The sequence below is a fragment of the Colobus angolensis genome, unplaced genomic scaffold, assembly GCF_000951035.1.
Source record: "Colobus angolensis palliatus isolate OR3802 unplaced genomic scaffold, Cang.pa_1.0 Scaffold220, whole genome shotgun sequence".
Taxonomy (NCBI): Eukaryota; Metazoa; Chordata; class Mammalia; order Primates; family Cercopithecidae; genus Colobus; species Colobus angolensis.
The window spans coordinates 3,026,929-3,048,107 of NW_012115378.1; the positions used below are offsets into that span (position 1 = coordinate 3,026,929).

Below are 21,179 nucleotides of genomic sequence, written 5' to 3' on the forward strand. Positions count from 1 at the left end.
CATACAATTCAGTGGACTCAGTAGTGAAGTGGGTTATGGATTCAACTGTGTCTCCCCCAAGATTTATATGCTAAAGCATATGAATACCCCCAGTACCTTAGAATGTGACTATGTTTGGAGATAGGGCCTTTAATTACAGTTAAATGAGTTCATAGTGTGAGGCCCTAATCTCATAGGACTGATGTTCTTTTAAGGAGAGGAAGAGACACTGGGGTAGAGAGAAAAGATTATTTAAGGGCACAGCAGGAAGGTGTCCCTCTGCAAGTCAAGGACAGGAGAAACCAACCCTGCTGGCACCTTAGTCTTGGACTTCCAGCCTCCAGAACAGTAAGAAAATAAATTTCTGCTGTTCAAGCCATCAAGTATGGCATTTTGTTTTGGCATTCTTAGCAGACTAATACAAAGATGAAGAATAGAGGGGGCATTAAAATTTAAAAAATTCTTGCCCAATTATCACTTTAAGTTTAAAAAAAATTTTAGAACACCCCATTAGTTGCTCTGTCCATATCAGTGAATTGCTGGTGCTTACTTTGCCCATGTCTACCCTCTACACAAAGCTTAATACTTTAATTTTTCATCTATTTTATAATCCTATACTAAATGTTCAATTTAAGTGCTACTCTATAACAGTGATTTTTTTAAATAGTAAAAATTCTAATTTTGCTAGTAAAGTTTCTGACTACTACTAACAATTTTGTTTAGGGTAAGATGGAATTTTTTAGCTATAGCACTACTGATATTCTGCAATATCAACAGATGTTTATAGAGTACCTACTATGTGCCTGGCACTGTGCTAGATGTCAGAGATAAGGTGGTGAACAAGTTGGAGAGGGTCCCCGCCCCATTGAAGATACAGTAAGTAGTGAGTCAATCAACCAGCCACCAACCAACAAACTAACCAGCCAACCAACCAACCAACCAACCAACAAGCCAACCAGCCAACCGGCTAACCAGCCAACCATCCAAACCATGATTGCAGCTGATAAGAAGAAAATAAAAATAGTATGCTATAATAGAGACTAATATAGGAGACCTATTGGGGGAAGTGTCTTCAATCTAAGATTGGAAGCTAGACAAGCAAGTTCATGTGCATATAGTAGGGGTGAAATGAGAAAGAGTGTTCTAGACAGAGGGGAGAACTAGTATTGAGGTCTTGAGGCAGGAAAGAACTTGGTTTGTTGGAGGAATTGATCAAAAACTGACATGAATAAATGTAGTGATTGAATGGGAGAACCCCAAGAGATCTGAGGCTGAGAAAGGAATAGGCAAGGACTAAGTTACATGCAGATTTGTACACCATAGTGAGTGGTCTAGGTTGTAAACTAGGTCCAACAGGAATCTATCAAAGAGTTTTAAGCATGCAAATTAATTAAAATTTAGACCTTGTAAATGAAATTCTGAAATAGGCATTCTTAGACATCTTTTTTCCCCAAAGCATAAAATATTGTGGAACAATTTTAAATTAGATGGATTATTAATCCACTTAACAAGAAATCTATTGGCAACACAAATGTACACTTTCTTGTACTTGAGAAAAATATAAGCAGAACAATTTTAACCTAGTCATATGACATCAGGTGTCTAATCCAGTGACAATGGTTAGAGATAGAAGTTCTGGGCTGGTTTCAAAGCATTTGGTTGGTTCACTACAGACCCTGGCTATAAACTAGCAAGCCCAGGCACTTGACAAGCTTTGGGGACAGGTAGTAAAAGCCTACTGTATCACATTTTCAGACTCCTTCTCCTGCAATGAAGAAGATGTACACAAATTATTAAGGCTTTTAAAACTTGGTTGAATTAGGAAGGAAGCAGAAATTCTCCCCTGAGCTGCAGTTTATTTATTTTACTTATCTGACATCAGAACCAGCAACGACATAAGTGTTTCTTTAGTAGCCAACTATTACAAATAAGTCAGTTTCCCATTGTGTTAAGCAGTTAATATAGGGTAGAAGACCCCCGCATAGAGTTAATCAGGATTATGTCTGAATAACGGCAAAAACAAAGCTTTTCATAGAGAACGGCTATAAGGTTCCTGTTTGCGGAGCATCTCATGAAGGGTGCACAGACAAGGAGGCTAAGGAATGGGGTGAAAAATAGATGGGACCCAGTGTCATAGGACCTGTTTGCAAGCACTTACTAGCATGTGACTTTAGATGTCACTTAATGTCTCAAAGCTCATATTTTTTAAACAGTGAGATGGAAATAATCATATCCAACCTTCTAGGACTATGAGAAGTAAAGTAAATAATTTGTGGAAAAAGGTTCTGTAATTTTTGAAGCATTTTATAAACACAAAATTTAGTATTCATACTCCAGCTGTTGAGATAAAAGAAACTGAAGACAAAACTCTTGCCCTTTTTGAAGCTTACAATTAATGTGAGAAGTCACAACTCAAGGAACTGCATACATAAAAGGTAACTTTTAAGAATCGCCATTCCTGTTACTAGTATGTGCTCAAAATGTTTGCTAAAATCAAATAAAAACACTAGAATAAGATATGCAGTTTCAGTAAATACGTGGAGGATGCAGTGTGAAGGAGGTATCCACAAAGGATCCTGAAAGGCATGTGTTGATGCAGACTTTAAAAAAGATTATGAAACACAGTGGTTATGAACTTGGATGGATAATGGTTAAAATCTCTGTCCCACTTTTTATAGCTGTGGGACTATGGGAGAGTCAGGTAAGCTCTCTAAAATGATACCTTTACTTATCTATAAAAGGGGGACGATCTTATTTACTCCATGGGCTTACTTTAAGAACAAATTTAAGGACTACTTTAAGGAGAAATTATGTATACAAAGCTCTGAACATAGAGCTTGGCAGGACATAAGTGTTTTACAAACACTATTATTACTATTATTATATGTCTCACTGTGACTTGATGGTAAAGCATTGTAGCTACAATGACGTTAAAGGAGGTAAGAGGTCATTACGTTACTTATAGAATCATGACAGCTGTGAGGAATTGTTAGGATCTAACTAAACATAAAGAAAAGGGAAGAAAACATAAGAAATTTGAAAAAGTTGGAATTTTTTTAAGGATAGAAAAAAACTATGAGAAATACGGAGGGTGCAGCTATTAAAACCAAGCCCCCTTCATTGATTGGTTGGTCTTAAATTCTGCTTTGTTTTCAAAATACAAATCACATTTAGCTTTCATCAAGCAGATGCAAGGTGTCTCTGCTGAGACAGATTTATGGTCTTAAGTAACCGTCAAGTCAATATGATGAATCACTTGAGTAGTGAAAATGGCTGGTAGTGACAAACTCTGAGCTTTTCTCTTTGGAGATTTATTTGTTACAACCTTAATTAAGAAAAGGTCAAGAAAGAGCAGTAGAAATAACTAGAGTGTGCTTAGAATGATGGGAAGAGGACACAGGGTGAGATTGCATCATTGCCTTACAATTGAATCTATACTGACTGTATTCTTCTTCAGAGATGAACAGTACCATTAACAAAAACAATTCAGTGCTTAGTTCTACTGTTTCAGCCACCATGTAACACTGGAGTATCAAACTCCTTGGGAATAAAGCAATTTTGTAGTTTTGAGAGGCTGAGTTGTGAAAAAGTGGATACTATTTAATCTAGAAGCTCACAAAATTTGAAGAAAGGGATGGATTTAGGTCAGCCGAAGAGTGCATTTTTATCCCCTTAAACAGTAGGATCTGAGGAAAAATTAAACTAGTATACTGGTTATACATTTTTAAAAACATAAATTAAGATACATGTATGTACTAAAGCACATAAATGTTCATCAGTTCGTGAGAACTAAAAATTATCTCATGTACTAATCTTGCAAAAATAGGTCTAAGAAGCAGTAATAGGAAGAAAATTTTGAAAATATTCAAGTGAGGAGGAAAGAGGTCCAGAAACAAAGTGGCTAATAACATCAAGTGGTGAGGGCAAGGAGCACGGAGCAATGGCCTAGCACCTGAGGGATGCATTGGTGAAATACTAGGTTGGTGCAAAAGTAATTGCAGTTTTTGCCATTACTTTTAATGTAATTGTCATTAATTTTGCTAATTACTTTTCCTCTAATAGTAGAGGAAAGAGGACTTGCGATGCTAAGGTTTGAAACATTTTAATGGAAATTGAACCCATTGGCTCTCTTAATAATTATAACTATGGAAAATCCATGGGCCCTTAGTTCAGAGAAAATTGAAGTGGTTGAGAAAAATTGACATATTTTCAAGGAACTGGTTTGCTAAATACGTTTATAAAACAGTCGTCTGAACTAGATTGAAAAATACACATGATAAATACATGGTTTGTCCTTTTCCTTTAATTCAAGTTGCAAATCCACATTTATTATTAACATCAAGTAACTTTAACCAGCGGAAGGAGTCTCCTATGTCACAATTAAAATGGAGAAAAGCTTTTTGAATGGCTTTATCCAAGCAAACAGGGCTATCTTAATACCTGAATTTAACATTTCTGAAACTAAGTTTTGTGTATTCCAAGATATAAAAGCAGGCTTTAGCAGGATGATCATCAGAAACATGTATAATAGAATTGCTGAAAGACAATTGTTCCCACTGTTATCATTGTTAAAGAAAAGATTTCCATTTTGTGATTCAATTACATCACAGTTTTTCTTTTTCACTCTTATCTTGAGTAAAATGAAGCATTGTTTTCCAAATCAGCAGAGACATCCATGTCCTTGGATAAGACAAATTCTTGTATCATCATCCTGTGGTAATTTGGCATGACATGTAGCACAGAACTGAATGGTGGGGCCTGGAGTCCTGAATCTACCTGAAGGCTAATATTTAGCAAGGCATCCCTTTATGCAAATTTTCGCTTTAGCTAATATATAAACAAGGATATGAATCTTATGGTTTCTTCATGGGAAGTATACAAACTAACATCACAAAAGACTTCTTAATTGAATCAGTTAACAGTGCTTCAGTGTCACCACTGGCATCCAGTGACCTTGCTCCTTGCTGAGACTGCTTGTCACCAGCTCAGACTGCATCCCTCTCTAAGGACAGTCAAGCAGCCAAACCTGCACTAACCATGAGGGGTTGTTCCGGAGCATGTTGACATACAACCCGATGAGAACATGTTCATCAGCTAGCCTGTCTGCCACATTCAGGCTGTACTGTATCCTGAAACAGGGCAGGGGGAAAGAAAGGGTGTTGTTAAGAGAGGTGGACAGAAACAAGCAGAGAAGGTAGGAGTGAATTTTTGGTAGAAAAGGCATTTAGAAAACCAAGCAAGTAAAGGAAGGGTAGTAAGTGATGTGCTATGAAAAACACAAGCGAAATCCAGGCAATAAAACCCACAATTCTATTTCACTAACTTTAAAAATAAAGACTTCCATTTAGGTCAAATAAAGTTTTAGAAAACAGATTTACATTTTTCAACCACTAAGGCCAAGGTATTCATCTGTACAGTAAATACACTGAAATGGGTTGCAAGCAAAGATTAAATATCCTTCAGAAAATCGAATCTTCAGCTTAGTCATTTCAAAAAAGAAAAAGACACAAATCTGGGAAAGTGAATAACAACATACATGTGTCTACTGGAAATAACTACTTAGTGCTGTTAATTGGGTTAGAGCAGAGCTGCTTTTACTGAATCAAAGATGGTCTTTCACACACAAAGCATTTTTGACAAAAGAAATCTCCATTTTTAGTTCAGTTAATGCAGGGTTCCAGTACACTCTGGCTGAAACTTACCCTTTGCCCTTCAGAAAAGCTGGAGCAGCCCTAGCCAGCAGTTTGTTCTGCTCTACTTCACTGTCCTTGGGAGGAGAGCTAGTTAATAAGATGGGAAAGCCAAGAAGAGCGTAAACACCGCAATGCATTCAAGAATAGAAACTGGCAACAGACACTCCCAAGTCTAGATCCAAGTTCCATTTGGACAGATCTCTTATTATTTTGAAATGTTCAAGATGTTTTCAGATTTCCACAGAGTTCAAGTAGGAGTAGAAACCCAGCCCGAGAACACAACCTCAATCACCATGATCCCAGATTTGACCTCTGCTATTTGCTTAACAAGAAAGCATTTATACTGGGTATGTCTAGACATAATGAAAATTCATTCAACATTTATCATGGCTTAGCATGTAAACAGTCCAGCAGTTCACTAAGTCCTGCCAGCCTTTAGATCCCACTCAAGAACTTTAGCCTTCCCTACATCCTCCAACTTTCTGTGCTGAATAGAAAGACTTGAAAATTACCTAGCTAGAGATTGCTTTATATTGGAAGTGTTTTACTACTCCAAGCAAAAGCCACATGACCTTGGCTGTGGAGCTACAAAGAAAATTTTCAGAGAAACAGAGAAATATACCTTTGAGTCTTATACATATACGTTGTTATTTCTTATGTTTATATTAATACAAAGCTAGTGAATATAGTCTCATTGCTAAAGCAAATTCTTAACATTATAGATTCATTATGGCAACTACTCATTTTCTTTAGTAATTTAAATGGCAATTTTAAAGTTTAAAATACAGTTTTATTAAAGTACAAATAGAAATATAAATAATAATTCATTAAGTGTGGCTACAGTAAAGTCATCCAAAATCTACTGTGACAATTTGTAGTCATACTACATTGAGAAATATGGTATTAATTCTTAGTATTTACACTTGTATTGGTTGGTAATATGTTTAAAGAAAGTTTGTTCCTCTATAGGTTAAGTAAGAATTTGCCCTGCACACTGGTAAACCTAAAATTATCCTACTCCTTCTTCCTGGAAAATAGAAAAATAAATTGTCTGTCTTTGTTTGAATGCCAAATATTTAACTACTTGGATATAAATTATGAGGTTTTGCCAAAAATTTTCAAGAAACTCTAAATCTACTAAATGTATATATAATGGTTTATAAATTAGTTAAAATCTTAAAAACTTCATACTACAAGTTTTAAGGCTCTATTATAAAGCACCATTCTTTCAGGCCATGAAGTACTAAAAAATATAAATTTATACATATCACATTAGAACTATGTACATTATAGTTGGAATTCTTGCTTTATAATACTGTATATTAAAAGATTCCTTGAATAGTGAGGTCTCTGATAAATTTAATATTAAATTTGATTTGTAAAGAAAATGACTAGCAAAGAGTAGACATGCATGTTTGGCAGATGAATGACATTTTCACTCAGCTCTTCAGAAAGGCATCTGTTATACAAATTATTGCTGTACTTAAAAAGTTCAACTGTATCCAAACAAAATTGACTTTTTTTTTTGAGATGGAGTCTCACTCTATCACACAGGCTGGAGTGCAGTGGCATGATCTCGGCTCACTGCAACCTCCACCTTCTGGGTTCAAATGATTCTCCTGCCTCATCCTCCTGAATAGTTGGGATTACAGGAACACACCACCATGCCTGGCTAATTTTTGTATTTTTAGTACAGATGGGATTTCACCATGCTGGCCAGGCTGGTCTCGAACTCCGGACCTCAAGTGATCTTCCCCCCTTGGCCTCCCAAAGTGCTGGGATTACAGCCGTGAGCCACCATGCCTGGCCCAAAATTGGCTTTAAAAATAAATTAGATTGTGTTTTAGGAGAATTTACTTTCCTGATAACCTTAATACTTATCTTTATCCAGCATATTGATGTTTTCCTTTTAAAACTGCAAAACCTGCCCATCAGGGCCAAAGAACCACCTTCAGCCATCATTTTCTGTGATGTACCATTATCCCACCAAAACACTTTCTGTGTTCTGTGACATACCATTACCCCACCAAAACTGCATTCCAAACTATGTCTACTGAAGCAGATCTCCATACATTCATTATGCAGTACCTACAGTACCCCTGCTGCCCAATGTCCCCCCAATTATTTTTTGTAACTAAAGATAGATGAATCTATTACATAATTTATTTTGGATGCTTGCAAAACCATTCAAAACACTGTGTGAAACATCCATAAGTCTTCCCTCCAAACTAAACTATCTCCCTGCCTTCTTATGCTTCTCTGTTCCTTGAATCCCAGAAATTGTGGCAATAATTTCTTAAGCAAATAGCCGAATAATTGCATAGGGACAACCTCTCACACTGAACGTGCAAGATAACAAGCAAGAATCAGTAGAGAAAAGAAACACAGGAAGGTCAACCACGAAGATGTGTTTGCCACAAATTATTCTGGTGAAGTTCTATGGGAGGAAGAAGACGTGTCAGTGAAGGCCCAGAAATGTGGGTCCACCACCCACCACTGACAAGGCCCAAGCATGGAGGAGCCCTAGCCTCAGTATTGTGTAGGGGTAGGGCTGAGAGAAGGGGGCAATAGGCCGGACTTTCCTTTGGTGGCCTTCTCCTTTTTTTTTCTTCAAATCTTTGGGCTTCTCTCCTCCTTCCCCTACTCCACTTGCCTGTCTCCCCTCTCCTCTTCCTTTTCTTCCTTCTTCTAACCAGGTCCCTTCCTCCCTCAAAGGAATGAGACATATTCTATGTATATACATCTCTTAACTTTTGCTGTCATTTTCTTTGTGTTGGCCCTTGCCGGTGTTGGTTTAAAGAAATAGTTTAAAATCTTTTATCTTCCTTTCCTTTCCCATGAGGATTCTTAGAAAAAACAATTCTTGGAAAATAGGGGAGTTACACCATAAACATTTATGAGTTTCTGGAAATAAACTATTTTGTTTTGCTATAGCTCCTAATTTTCAGTGCCAGAAGAACTTCTAACTTTTTAATACTCACTGTTGACATAGTTTCTGTAATTTCTAGTTAGCTTCAAATTCTTCTCATCATCTGTTTCTAGGAAGCCAAAAATATGACCACGTATAGAGGAAGGCAAATGCATGATGAAAACAAGACAAAAATAGCCACTCTTTCAAAATGAAATGAATCAAGAACCTTGAGAGTTGACTGGGAGACAGGTTTCACTTAAAACTTGGGTCTTTAAAGTCTTTTCACTTGAAGTACTTTCCACCAGAACCTCTTCTAGCAAAGTGAAATTTTTTCTCTTGAGTTGCTGTGAAAACAGTGATTGCTATGGTTTGAATATTTGACCCCTCCAAACTTCATGTTGAAATTTGATCCTCAGTGTTGGAAACAGGGCCTAATGGGAGGTGTTTGGGTTATGGGGGCAGATCCCTCATGAATGGCTTGGTGCCATTCTCACAGCAATGAGTGAGGTCTCACTCTATTAGTTCCCTTGAGGGCTGGTTGTTACAAGTAGCCTGGCATCTCTTCTCTGTGGCTTGCTTCCTCTCTCCTCATGTGATCTTGGCACAAACCAGCTTCCCTTTGCCTTCTGCTGTAAGTGGAAGCAGCCTGAAGTCTCACCAGAAGCAGATGCTGATGCCATACTTCATGTACAGTCTGCAGAACCATGACCCAAATAAACCTCTTTTCTTTTCTTTTTCTTTTTCTTTTCTTTTTTTTTTTGAGACAGAGTTTTGCTCTTGTTGCCCAGGCTGGAGTGCAATGGCGCGATCTCTGCTCACTGCAACCTCCACCTCCTGGGTTCAAGCAATTCTTCTGCCTCAGCCTCCCGAGTAGGTGGGATTACAGGAACCCACCACCACACTCAGCGTTGTTTTTTTTTTTTTTGTATTTTTAATAGAGATGGGGTTTCACCATGTTGGCCAGGCTGGTCTCAAACTCCTGACCTCAGGTGATCCACCTGCTGTGGCCTCCCAAAGTGCTGGAATTACAGGCTTGAGCCACCATGCCCAGCCTAAACCTCTTTTCTTCGTCGATTACCCAGCCTCAGGCACTCCTTTATAGCAACACAAAGTACTAAAACGGTAATGATGTGGGGCTTACAATGATCCCTCAAGGCTCTATATTATCACAGTTTTTATAGACTAATTTAGATTCTAAACTTTCATTTTGTAGCTTGACAGTTTGCATGGAGAAGTTAAGTTTCTAATTCTTTGTGGGATTTAGGATCAGGCACAATGGAACCTACTTCCTGACTAAGGAAAGAGTGCTTCCAGCATATCATTGTGTCAGAATGTGACAATGGCTTTCATACAACCCAGCCTGAGCTTCAAAAGCTTCTTCTGTTCTACATGCCTTGTCTTCAAATCAGAATGTATTCTTCCTTTTAAGCTCTGAAACTGGGAACTATTTGGGGTTCAACTTGACCATGGGATACACTTTTTCTAATCTGAGTTTCAAAGAGAAGCAAGACTATCATTTCTAAAATTATATGCACACAAATCTCTTTTTCTTAATGTCATCTTTTTCTTTTCACTAATCCCTTGCCACTGTATGAGCACATCCTTTCACACACATATTATCACCGATGGTTGTGGGAACAGCCATACCTTGGAGGGCATGGTATGGTAAATTTTGAAGTTCATATATCTGCTGAAAGAAAAAAGGCAGGAAATATTCCTTTAGACTTTATTTTCTAACAAAAATCCTTAGCTTCTCACCATTTCCTTTTTTAGACCTTTGGAAAGTAGCATATCTAAAGATAAACATAAATAACCTTCTTCCAAAATTTTTCACACACACACACACACACACACACACACACGACACAATGGGTTCTGGAAAAGTAGAACAATCTCAAAATGTTTCATACTTATTAAAAAAATTATCCCCTTAGCTTTGAAGGGTGATGACTGATGCCAATAGTTTTACTTCAGTGAAAATATTTGGGAGTTGGTCCAAAGGTAACAGAATCACACACAGATGCTTCCTGGATACCTGAAATATATTTTTAAAAACCACTTCTGCTAATGTTGAGTTACTATATTAGCCCTTGACAAAGATTATTTTTTCTTTTATTGAACATGATATTAAAGGCCTGGCTGCAGTCTCACAGAGAACAAATATTATAGAAACAAATTATATTAATATAAAATAATTATCACAATGGTTTAAAGAAAAACAACATTTGAAATATAGCAAATTAAGAACAGATATTTTCATTTCTATTCTTACATTATTAATAAGCTTGTGTGACATTTAGATTTGTGAAGAATCACTTACAAAGTTGGCTGTCTCCTTAAGTATCTATAGTGTATAAAATTTTCCTTCTCACTAGAATTACATAGTTTAGTAGTAAGGCCATCACACTAATTTAAGTACAATAAAAAAGAATCCACAAATCTTTTGTCAAGAAATAATGTCTTGAAACATTCTGTTTTTTTTTTTCTAGATTTCAATAGCTTACATCTGAAATATAAAATATCTATTACCTGAAAATTCATAGACCAGTATTAAAAAATAGGTTAGTGTCTCAGTGGGAAAATTAGCTGTCATCAATTCAGGCTGGCATAGAAGCTGAACCATCTCAAACAGATACCATGGAAAAAATAAGAATTATTAGGTCATATTTAATTTACTACATTGTACCCAGGTATCATCAAGTCACACTAATTACACTTTAGTCAAGAGAGCCTCTAGGAAAGTTTGCTTGTTGGTACAGGGCATGCAGAGACAACAGCCAAAGCAACTCTAGTAGGAGAATAAAGGTTACTGAACTGAACAAGATAGGTGACTGTGGTTTTAATCATGTACTAACATTTTAGTATAGAAAATTGTTAGGGTTGATGTGTAGACTGGTGTAATTCCAGTTTGGAAAAATCTAACATATTAGTGGAGCTCTGGGGCTACATGAAGTAAAGAATTATCTGCAGAGTGATTATTTCAAATCCATAAAATTTCATACAACATGCCCAGAAAGTTTGAAAAGAGTGAGAAATCTTCAGGGTGGTGCCAGATGTTGATTTAAAAATTTATCTGTCTTATGACTGAAAATGGATGGGCACTAATCTTAGAAAAAAATAGATATGAAGAAAACTTTGATTTTCAAAAGGAAAGGCTACATTCAGTGTCTCAAATTTATTTTTAGCCACTTTTGATTACCAAATCACAACTATTTAAAATGTAGCTTGAACTTTTTGAGTCAGATTAAAAGCCAGGGTTGTTAAGTAAAGAATCTCTGCGTAAGCAAAAACATTTTTTAGAAATGAAAAAGGCACAGTAAATTAGCATTTCTTGGGTTGAAAACCCAAACCTATCAATCAACTGACCAACAAGTCAACCCCAAAAAATAACTCACAACTGCTGCTCCTCTTGGAGGGATCAGGATTTGGGAAGTATCTGGGGTGGGTGCACTCTCCTCATAGGAACTACAGAGCCTAATACAGTATCATTTTAAAATTTACTTTATTTTATTTATTTATTTTTGAGATGGAATTTCACTTTTGTTGCCCAGGCTGGAGTGCAATGGCACGATCTTGGCTCACCACAACCTCTGCCTCCTAGGTTCAAGCTATTCTCCTGCCTCAGCCTCCCGAGTAGCTGGGATTACAGACGCCCGCCACTGTGCCTGGCCAATTTTTGTATTTTTAGTAGAGATGGAGTTTCACCACTTTGGCCTGGCTGGTCTTGAACTCCTGACCTCAGGTGATCCACTCGTCTCAGCCTCCCAAACTGCTGGCATTACAGGCGTGAGCCACCATGCCCGGACATCTAATACAATATGATTAGTTAACTACTTGTTATTGCAGCAAACCAGAAACTAGCATATTAGATTGTGTTCAACATGCGATATGAATTATAAGCAATTTCCTAATATTTGGTGGAGTGATAAGACCTGGCTAAATGTTATATAGTATTGTCAACGTGATTCCTTTTGTGAGTGCTTACCACTTTAGAGGTTGCAACTATGAAAATACCTGTGAAGACTTTAAATGATGTTTCTAAAATTGGAGGTAAAAGTAGTGTGACTAATTTTTTTTATTAGTCGTTACCGTGACTAATGAAGAAGTTTGGTCATAGTGAAAGAAGTTTACTTGATGTTAAAAAGTATTGGTTAACTTTCTCATATAAACTAAGTAAGGATTATGGCAAGATAATTAAGATTTTAAAAAGGAGGCATGATGCCAAAAAAGATAGCAGATCCTAAGAGGCACAGAGCTGTGGGCAGTGAAGGGGAGAAAGAGCCTTTGGGACCTGGCTTTGTGGTCAGTCCTTGCAATAATATCTGCAATAATAATAATAAGCTATCTTTCATAAGCTTAGATAATGTTGCTGGCTCACCATACATAGCTCTTAGAGCTCTTTCCCTAGCGGTGATAATAGATTTCCCTCAAATTAGCCATTCTTTCCTATAAATTTATAATAAAACAAAATAGATTTAGGCATACAGTTTACAATCAAGAAAATGAATGAAGTGAATCGGTCCATTGATTATATGACCCACATTCTACCTAACTTCTAACCAGCACTGAATGTACACATGTGCACACACACATACACATACACACATGTAAGAAGACTTCAAAGGACCAAGGGAGAGTGCCTTTGAGAATCCCCCTTTTTTTTTCCTTTTAAGTAAAGGAAAAGTGAATATGGTACATAGCTAAAAAAGATGTAAGAACAGGGAATAAGACAGATGATGCTGGTAACCAGAGGTACACACTCATAAATCTGTATGAAGTAGATTACTAGGATGTCGAAAGATTTCAAAGTTTTATCCCTGTGTCTTTTGAAGATCAAAGTGGTAGGCTTGTAAAGAGCCCTAGGTGAATAATGCCAGGAGTTTGTGGGGAGGATTCTGGAGTGGGGATTTCAATTTATCCTCATTCGGCTTTATCTTTCTAGGATCTGTCATGTTACAAACTTAGGCTAAAGAAAATATGGAGAACTTACCTACTTTCTTGGTGCTGCCCTATACTGACCGGCACTATACTTGGCTTGCTTAGGTTTTATTTCATTGTTGGGATGGGGTAGGGGTGAGGGCAGAGCCGTAGGTCATATTTCTTTGGTTCTGTTTCAGTGATAGAAGTACAAGACCTTTAACTTTTGCCTACATCTGGCATGATGGATTTCTATCCATCTGAGTTTATCGACACGATGAAGAAATCAAAAGTGATTTACCACCAGCATTATCAAGTGATAGAGAATAAGCACTGAGAGCAAGCAACTGTTTTTGAAATTGTTACTTCATTAGGAATCAGACTGCCCTCCCTGGGGGGAAAATGGATCAGGTCCAATGGGACAGAAAGGTACAAGTCCTCACGTCTTTAACTGCAATGAGGTCCAGCTATATGACATTGTCCTAGCCTTACCTAGTTAATGATCTTTCCAATAGACTCCTTAATTCAAGAGTCTTAGAAGTTACCATCTGGGGTTTTTGCAAATTGTACAAAAGCAGAGACTTGTCCAAACGAGATCCAGCTTGATACACTTCACATATATACATCTCTTATATACTGGTATGAAGCTATGAAATCCATAAAATATGTGGAAAGGAGAGGAAAGAGCTGCAAAGTCCAGCTCAAGTTGAAAAGTCTCAACACAATTTCATTAAACCCCAGAAGACCTCTATCTCCAATAAGACATACTACGAGAGGATTTTAGTGCTAGAGTAGAATGACTATGAGTCTAGCTATGGAACTACTACTATGATTAGCAATTCAGGGCTGGGATACTGACCGTGCACCGTGATCAAGCTGATTTACGTACTGCTTTATGAGGGAATGCTCTTCAGCCACAGGGCTGGATGCACTTATCCCCTCAGGTAACCTGAGGGATTCAAACAATGAGACCTCATTAAAACTTCCCATGGACAGAGCAAGGCCCACTCAGAGAGGAAAGACATTTAGTGTACACAGCTTTATTGAATAGCACCCTCCAAACAGAAACCGTAGGCCAATCTCTGTGGTGATAGAAAGAAATGTGAGCTTTAAACAACATATCTGTGGTTCACAGAGAACATTCCAAAAGGACTGAAAATGGGAAAAAAGGGAAATAATCATATTTTGGGTTAATGGGTACCATGCACCCTGGAGGAACCAGAACAGCTCAAAGTATTATAGGAATATTTTAGGGTAGAAGAAGTCATGTTATCCATCTAGACGCATCCACCAAAAGCACCGTCCGAGCTGAAATGATATAAAATGACCTTCAGTAAGGATGGGATCTACCTCTGCTTGACATTTGCAGAATGCAGAGCTTCCTAATAAAAATACATATTTCTAAACATCACGTCAGGTCTTCCCTAGACGGATGCACACCTGTGTCTTTTTACAGACTTTACAGTTTATGATTTCGTTCCAGAAAAAAAAAAAAAAAGGTTGAATTTGCTGGTGATTCTAAAAAAGAGTTGCTGAAAGGAAGTTACTGAGGGCCTAAACCATATTATTCTACCGTGGATGTTCTGCTGTATAACTGTCTCCTCGTTTCCACTTGTTACAGACCTCGTTTATACATCAGAAACACCATATTCTGTTTATTCTGCTAATTACAATTATGGGGAACATCTTCCATCTCAGGTTCCTGTTGATGGGCACATACAAGAACTCAGAAGAAAAAAATCAGCTGTGTTCTTAGTCTCATTGTCTTCAAATCCTCAGTTGAATGTACCAGGATATTAGAATGAAACTGGCACCTTATAAACCTCTTCAGGGAAAAGATGAATTATGTGCATTTTGTGAAATATGAGGCTGTACTTTTTTTTCTGCTGAAAGGCATTTGAAATCTTATGTTCAATTACTCACTCCAATTTTCCTTACCTTTATTTTTGTTTTCCCGTGAGCCTTCTTCATGTATTTATAAAACAATTATCTGGTGCTTGATTTGCAATTATTTGATCAAATGACTCAGAGCACCTCTTGACCCTGCATATGTCTGATGCTAACTCTTAGAGAAATATTTGCTTCTCCTGTTTCTTGCTCACATGGGAATGGATCTTGTGCAAAGAAATGAGATGCAGATCCACCTTTTAAAAAAGTTATTATTATTATCGATGAAATTGCTTATATGGAAACTACATTTCCAAGTTTTGTCTTTAGCCTCTAGCCTCAGGAGCTCCAGGGTTCACCAACAAAGGATTCTTTTGTATCTTAGCTTTAAATAATGACACGCTTCACCATTTATATAATAACACACCATTGCATCTTGAAATTCCAGTTCCTGACTTCAACAGACCACTCTGAGGACTATGAAAGTGACTTCCTTAATAAGATGGGAAGCATGTGTGTCAGCAGTAAAACTGAAACATACCCCACATTCTCACTGTGGATACATTATAAATGCAGGTTTCCAGACATGACATTAATCCCCAAAGCCACCATACCCCTCTTTAAATGCATACAAATGAATGAAATTGAAAACTTATAATGGATATTTGCAAGCTAGTTTCCAGTAACAATATTCTGCCCTTGGCTTGCATGAGAATATTTTTATTACCACAAAATCAAGGCTCATTACCAAAGAAAGGGCTTATTTTATAATAGGGTTGGAACTTACCTCCTGGTAATAAAAGGACTTCCTGAGGAGGGAACAGAGTGGGAGAACAGGGTGTCATTCATGCTGGTTACAGGTCTGGGAGGCCTAAAACAAAAGACAGTGTGAATAGAAAGTTAAAACAAATAAAAGTCACACATACAAAACTCTCCCTCATCCTTCCAGGAAAGGGGATGGGAAGATCTGAGTTCTATTTTTCCCAGGATCAACAAGAAATCTTACATTCTCCAATTAAATTCCTTAAGTGTTTTAAAGTAACATTTCCTTGAGAATATATAATCTCAGGTAAACACTGGGAGGCAGATCTCCAGACACCATGTGAATGTTGATGCATGAGCTTTGAGCCTTGATATTTAATTGTACGATATTCTGGAATGAAGCAAGGATGTGAATGTTGATGTGAGCTTTGAGCCTTGATGTTTCATTGTATAATATTCTGGAATGAAACAAGGATTTTGAAGAAGGCAGTGGTTTTATTTCTACTGCCTTCTCAAGAAGCCTTGAAGACCTGATTATTGAATCTACGTTCTCTTGGAAAGAGGAAGATTCCTGAGGCTTTGGAAGGCTCCTTCTGTGTTCTCCATGATGACGGGCCTCTCCAACATGCCTGGTCTGAAAGGACACAGGCTGTACAATCATATCATACCTTATTTGCCTTTGCTCCAAGTGAAGAGGCAAGTAAGCTCCACAAGGATTTATGAATTTAGTTTCTGTTGTTTGGGTGATCCATATGATAGAGTATATGGTGTATGGCATCCTGTAAGCTTCACTTGTTTTCTTATGGTAAGAGAAGGAAAACAGAGTTCAATTTTCCTCAGAATTGTTCATGGTTCTAAACACCAACTGCATGGAGTCCATCTTCCTTGGTCTGATTTTCATTTCCTTCTGTCATTCTTTTCCTATCATGACTGTTTTAGGTCAGGTAAAATGGCAGGACTAAGATCCCTATCTCATCTCCAAGCCATTTTGAGTCTTTTTTAGGTTCAATATAGGATAATGAATGGTAATATGAGATGGGATTTAGAGTTCAAAAGATGGAAAATGAGGTGGGGCATTTTCTGAATCACAGGAAATTTCAGTTTCACTATAATTCTACATTTGAGTTTGACAGTATAGAACATTTTGAAGATGAGACATTAATTATAGCAGCCTAAATAACCAATTTATGTTGGCTTGATTAAGAGCCAAATTTGTAAACGGTTTAATTTTTACTTTAGAGAACAGCTTTGGATTCCACAACAAAGACATTCTGGGAAAAAGGTAGACTTGTATATCCCAATGTATTGACTGGAATGGACATGAAGCTCTGCAGGTTTTAAAATGTCAGCACTACACGCAAAAATTCATTGAGACTTAGAATAACAGTCTCTGGGGTTAGGGATAAAAGATTACAAATATGGTGCAGTGTCTACTGCTCAGGTGATGGGTGCACCAAAATCTCACAAATCACCACTAAAGAACTTACTCATGTAACCAAATACCACCTGTACCCCATTAACTTAGGGAAAAATAAAAATAAACCAATAAAAAATAACATAAATTCATGGAAACTTTTTTCATGGTAGCTGGTGCTAACCTATGCTCTGAGATTTCGTAAGACATATCATCTGTTGGACGAAGCCAAAACAACAGATTCACTATTTCATCTACTCTAGACAAAACTGAAGTTCTGAAAACAATGTTAGTGTTTTGCATTACTTATCTAAGATGCATCTTTGATATATAAGGGAGCAACACAAGGCTAGTTTAAAACTAATTCTGCTTTGAGTTGAACACTAGCAATTTGGAAGAAGGATGCTAATTTTATACAAATGTCCTCTGTGAATTATGAAAAGTTTGCTAGATTTTAAAACAGTGAACAGAGTACAAAATCTTCATCGTAGCTTTGCAAAGAGTTGAAAAAAATACTTGACCTGACACTTCTGATTTTGTCTTTTTTTTTTTTTTAACTTTTTCATCTTCCTCCATGTCTAAAAATGAGAAAACAAGTGGATTTAGAGTGCCTTTTGACTAGCTTGATAAATGTATTCTATTGAGTCTGGTCACTACAAAGCTGAAATCAAGGTTTCTCAGCAAATGGCTTTGTTTAAGGTCTACCATTGAAATGTTGAACTTGGGACAAAGAATGGCTAGCCCTGGCCCCAAATGGTGGTTTTTAGAGGAACTGAAATTCCTATTTCTTCCACAATCAAATGGCAAGTTACCTTATCTAACAAATGGCCCACACTGGGAATTCTGAACATATTTGGTTTTATGTAAAAGAAACAGTTCCACAAAGTAGAGTAAGTCATAGGGGCCTTCTGGACAAGATCTTCACAGAGGACAATTTCATATAAGTGTCATCCTTGTAAACTGAGTGTACAGCACAAGAAGACTTATTTCTAAACTAGCCTCATATTGCTCACTTGTTTTGTGTCTCATCCCCACTTATGATCATGATTATACATCTTCACAAGTAGACTGGAAACTACTGCACTACTTACCAAGTATCACTTTTGGCAGCGAAAAATTGAACCAAATAGAGACCGTTAATCATGGTAACATTTACAAGCAATACAATAGCTAAGAACAAATGTCAAAGTACCAAAATGTCACCACCTGCTCATTTCTATTTAAGGACTAATTCATGACTGGCAGCACCTCTCCACAAGATGGGTAGAAAATCCCTTGGCTATAGTAAAAAAAAAATGGCATTTTCTGTGTGTCACATGTTTCATTTCCATATGCAAATGTATGTGTGTGTTTGTGTGTGACAGAGATATTAGTACTGTAACCTGTTTAAAAATCCTATTGATTCAATCTCTCTTTTTCAAATTTATTTTTTACCACATCTAAGTCTACCTGTAAAATGTTAATTTGTTACATAGTCAGACTGTGCCATATTTTTGCCACTTTTTTCACATTTAAATTGTGGCCAGGTGTGGTGGCTCACACTTATAATCTCAGCCTAGGAGTTCCAGACCAGCCTGGGTAATATAGAGAGACCCTATTTCTACAAAAAAGAAAAAAAGAAAAAAAAAGAAAAAAGAAAAAATTGGAACTTGAGTTTTAAACGAGTAATAAAAATATTTTCTAATGTTTTCATTAGGTATTGATAAAGCATTTTCCACTTACTATTTTCTCAATTTTATTTATCTCTTATAATGCTTTTGCTGCTCAACTTTGGATGCAGTATGTATTAGATGACTAGTAGCAATTTTTTTTTTTTAATTTTACTTTAAGTTCTGGGGTACATGTGCAGAACCTGCAGGTTTGTTACACAGGTATACATGCGCCATGTAGTAGCAATGTTTTTTTTTTTGAGTCGGAGTCTTGTTCTGTTGCCCAGGCTGGAGTGCAGTGGTGTGATCTCGGCTCACTGGAAACTCCGTCTCCTGGGTTCACGCCATTCTCTTGCCTCAGCATCCCTAGTAGCTGGGACTACAGCTGCCTGCCACCATGCTCAGCTAATTTTTTGTATTTTTAATAGAGACGGGGTTTCATCGTGTTAACCAGGATGGTCTTGATCTCCTGACCTCTTGATCAGCCTGCCTCTGCCTCTCCAAGTGCTGCGATTATAGGCGTAAGTCACTGTGCCTGGCCAGCATTTTTAAACACAATAATTAAACAGCAAGATGTGCATTTAAGAAGACTGTATAATGTTCAACATCAAATTTTATGTCCATGAGCTCTATAATGTTCTACATATTTCAGCACTATGTAAGGACATACTGTTATCCTTCACTTAAACATTTACATCACGGACTTTTTTTCTGACTATGTCTTTGAAGAATTTGTATTAATTTACAAAATCAACACACTTTTTCACAGTGGCAAAACCAAAATGTTTTATTTTGAGTCTGTGCTATAATTCCCAATGCCCAGAACCTCAGGTCATCAGCACAGGACAGAGTATGCCCATCGATATTGCCAATGCTTGCACCCCACTCACTGCTCCCTTCTTACCTCTGTCTGTAAGCTTATCCATGGGTGCAACTGATATGGACTGGGATATTTTTGTGACACTACACCCAAAGAATGACAAAGATGTGGTTTGTACTACAATTAACGATTGCTTAATAAATTATTTAGGAAAGCAGAGGGAAAGGTCAGAGAGGGAATGAGGATGACCAAGACAGAGCTACAGCTAGAAAATATATTTTTATTGCTATGTATAGTTCTAAGGAACATACTTTTAGGGTGATTTTTGCTAGAGACTCAGTGATAAAGCTTACTTCACATAGTTCTGCACTATGACAATATTCCTTCTGCATAAGATCTTTATAATTTAAGTCATATTTGGGAGTAATAAATTAAGCGCATTAAGTGGAGGTGGGAGTATTGGTGTGTTTTATTTCTTAAATTTCAGTTATTTTCACTGTACAGCACTGTATAAAAGTAGTGGGATGGCTTATTATAAAATGACATGGTATGGAATGTCATATATTTTTGTCTAATTTATCAAAATCTTATTTACATACATTTGGAAGAAGTGTGAATATTCATTAATTCCATGTACACGTTCATTATAGCAGATTAAGAGAGCATTCTTTTTATAAATGATTCAGGCTTAATACCATTTTTTTTATTTAAATGTCCTTGATGTGCCTATGATAATTTAGAATAGTTAAATGAGCAATGCATTTTAAAATTAGAAGTCTCAGAAAAAAGACGTGGATATCTACTCAGGACAATAGCATTTGAATAAAGAAACAAATATGGAAAAAATTTCTATGGCTAAAAATAGAACAAAAATATTCTGTTCTAAAATAGACTTGACATTCTACATCCAGAATGTCTTGTATGTTATTTCAACAATTAAATATCTTGTACAATTTGAATTTTAAAATTAAAACTTTCACCCTGGGAAAATATGTTATCAGTGAGTAGAGATCAGTATTCTGATTCAAGGACTCTTGAGGATCTGGTAAAATACATAGAGGTTTTCTCAAAAGAAGACACATTTTGTACAGAATTTTAAAATCTCTCCATGGAACATAAACTAAGAATGTATTGTGTAGCTTAGCCC

At 36.8% G+C, this 21,179-nt stretch overlaps 1 protein-coding gene across 14 annotated transcripts in view; it reads right to left on the minus strand.

Annotated features, from left to right (window-relative positions):
- Positions 1-21,179, minus strand: part of DTNA (dystrobrevin, alpha) — a 401,960-nt gene that overhangs the window by 48,138 nt on the left and 332,643 nt on the right. For 4 of the 14 annotated variants that reach the window (XM_011943695.1, XM_011943698.1, XM_011943696.1 and 1 more), the window contains one exon: positions 16,175-16,258. The exons of 1 other annotated variant lie outside the window; for it this stretch is intronic. In XM_011943695.1, the coding sequence (XP_011799085.1) occupies positions 16,175-16,258 (84 nt within the window). Of the gene's footprint in view, positions 1-5,015; positions 5,109-5,681; positions 5,760-14,359; positions 14,450-14,520; positions 14,809-16,174; positions 16,259-18,654; positions 18,664-21,179 lie in introns of those variants that run through there. 9 more of the 14 variants (XM_011943694.1, XM_011943699.1, XM_011943697.1 and 6 more) reach the window with 7 other exon arrangements.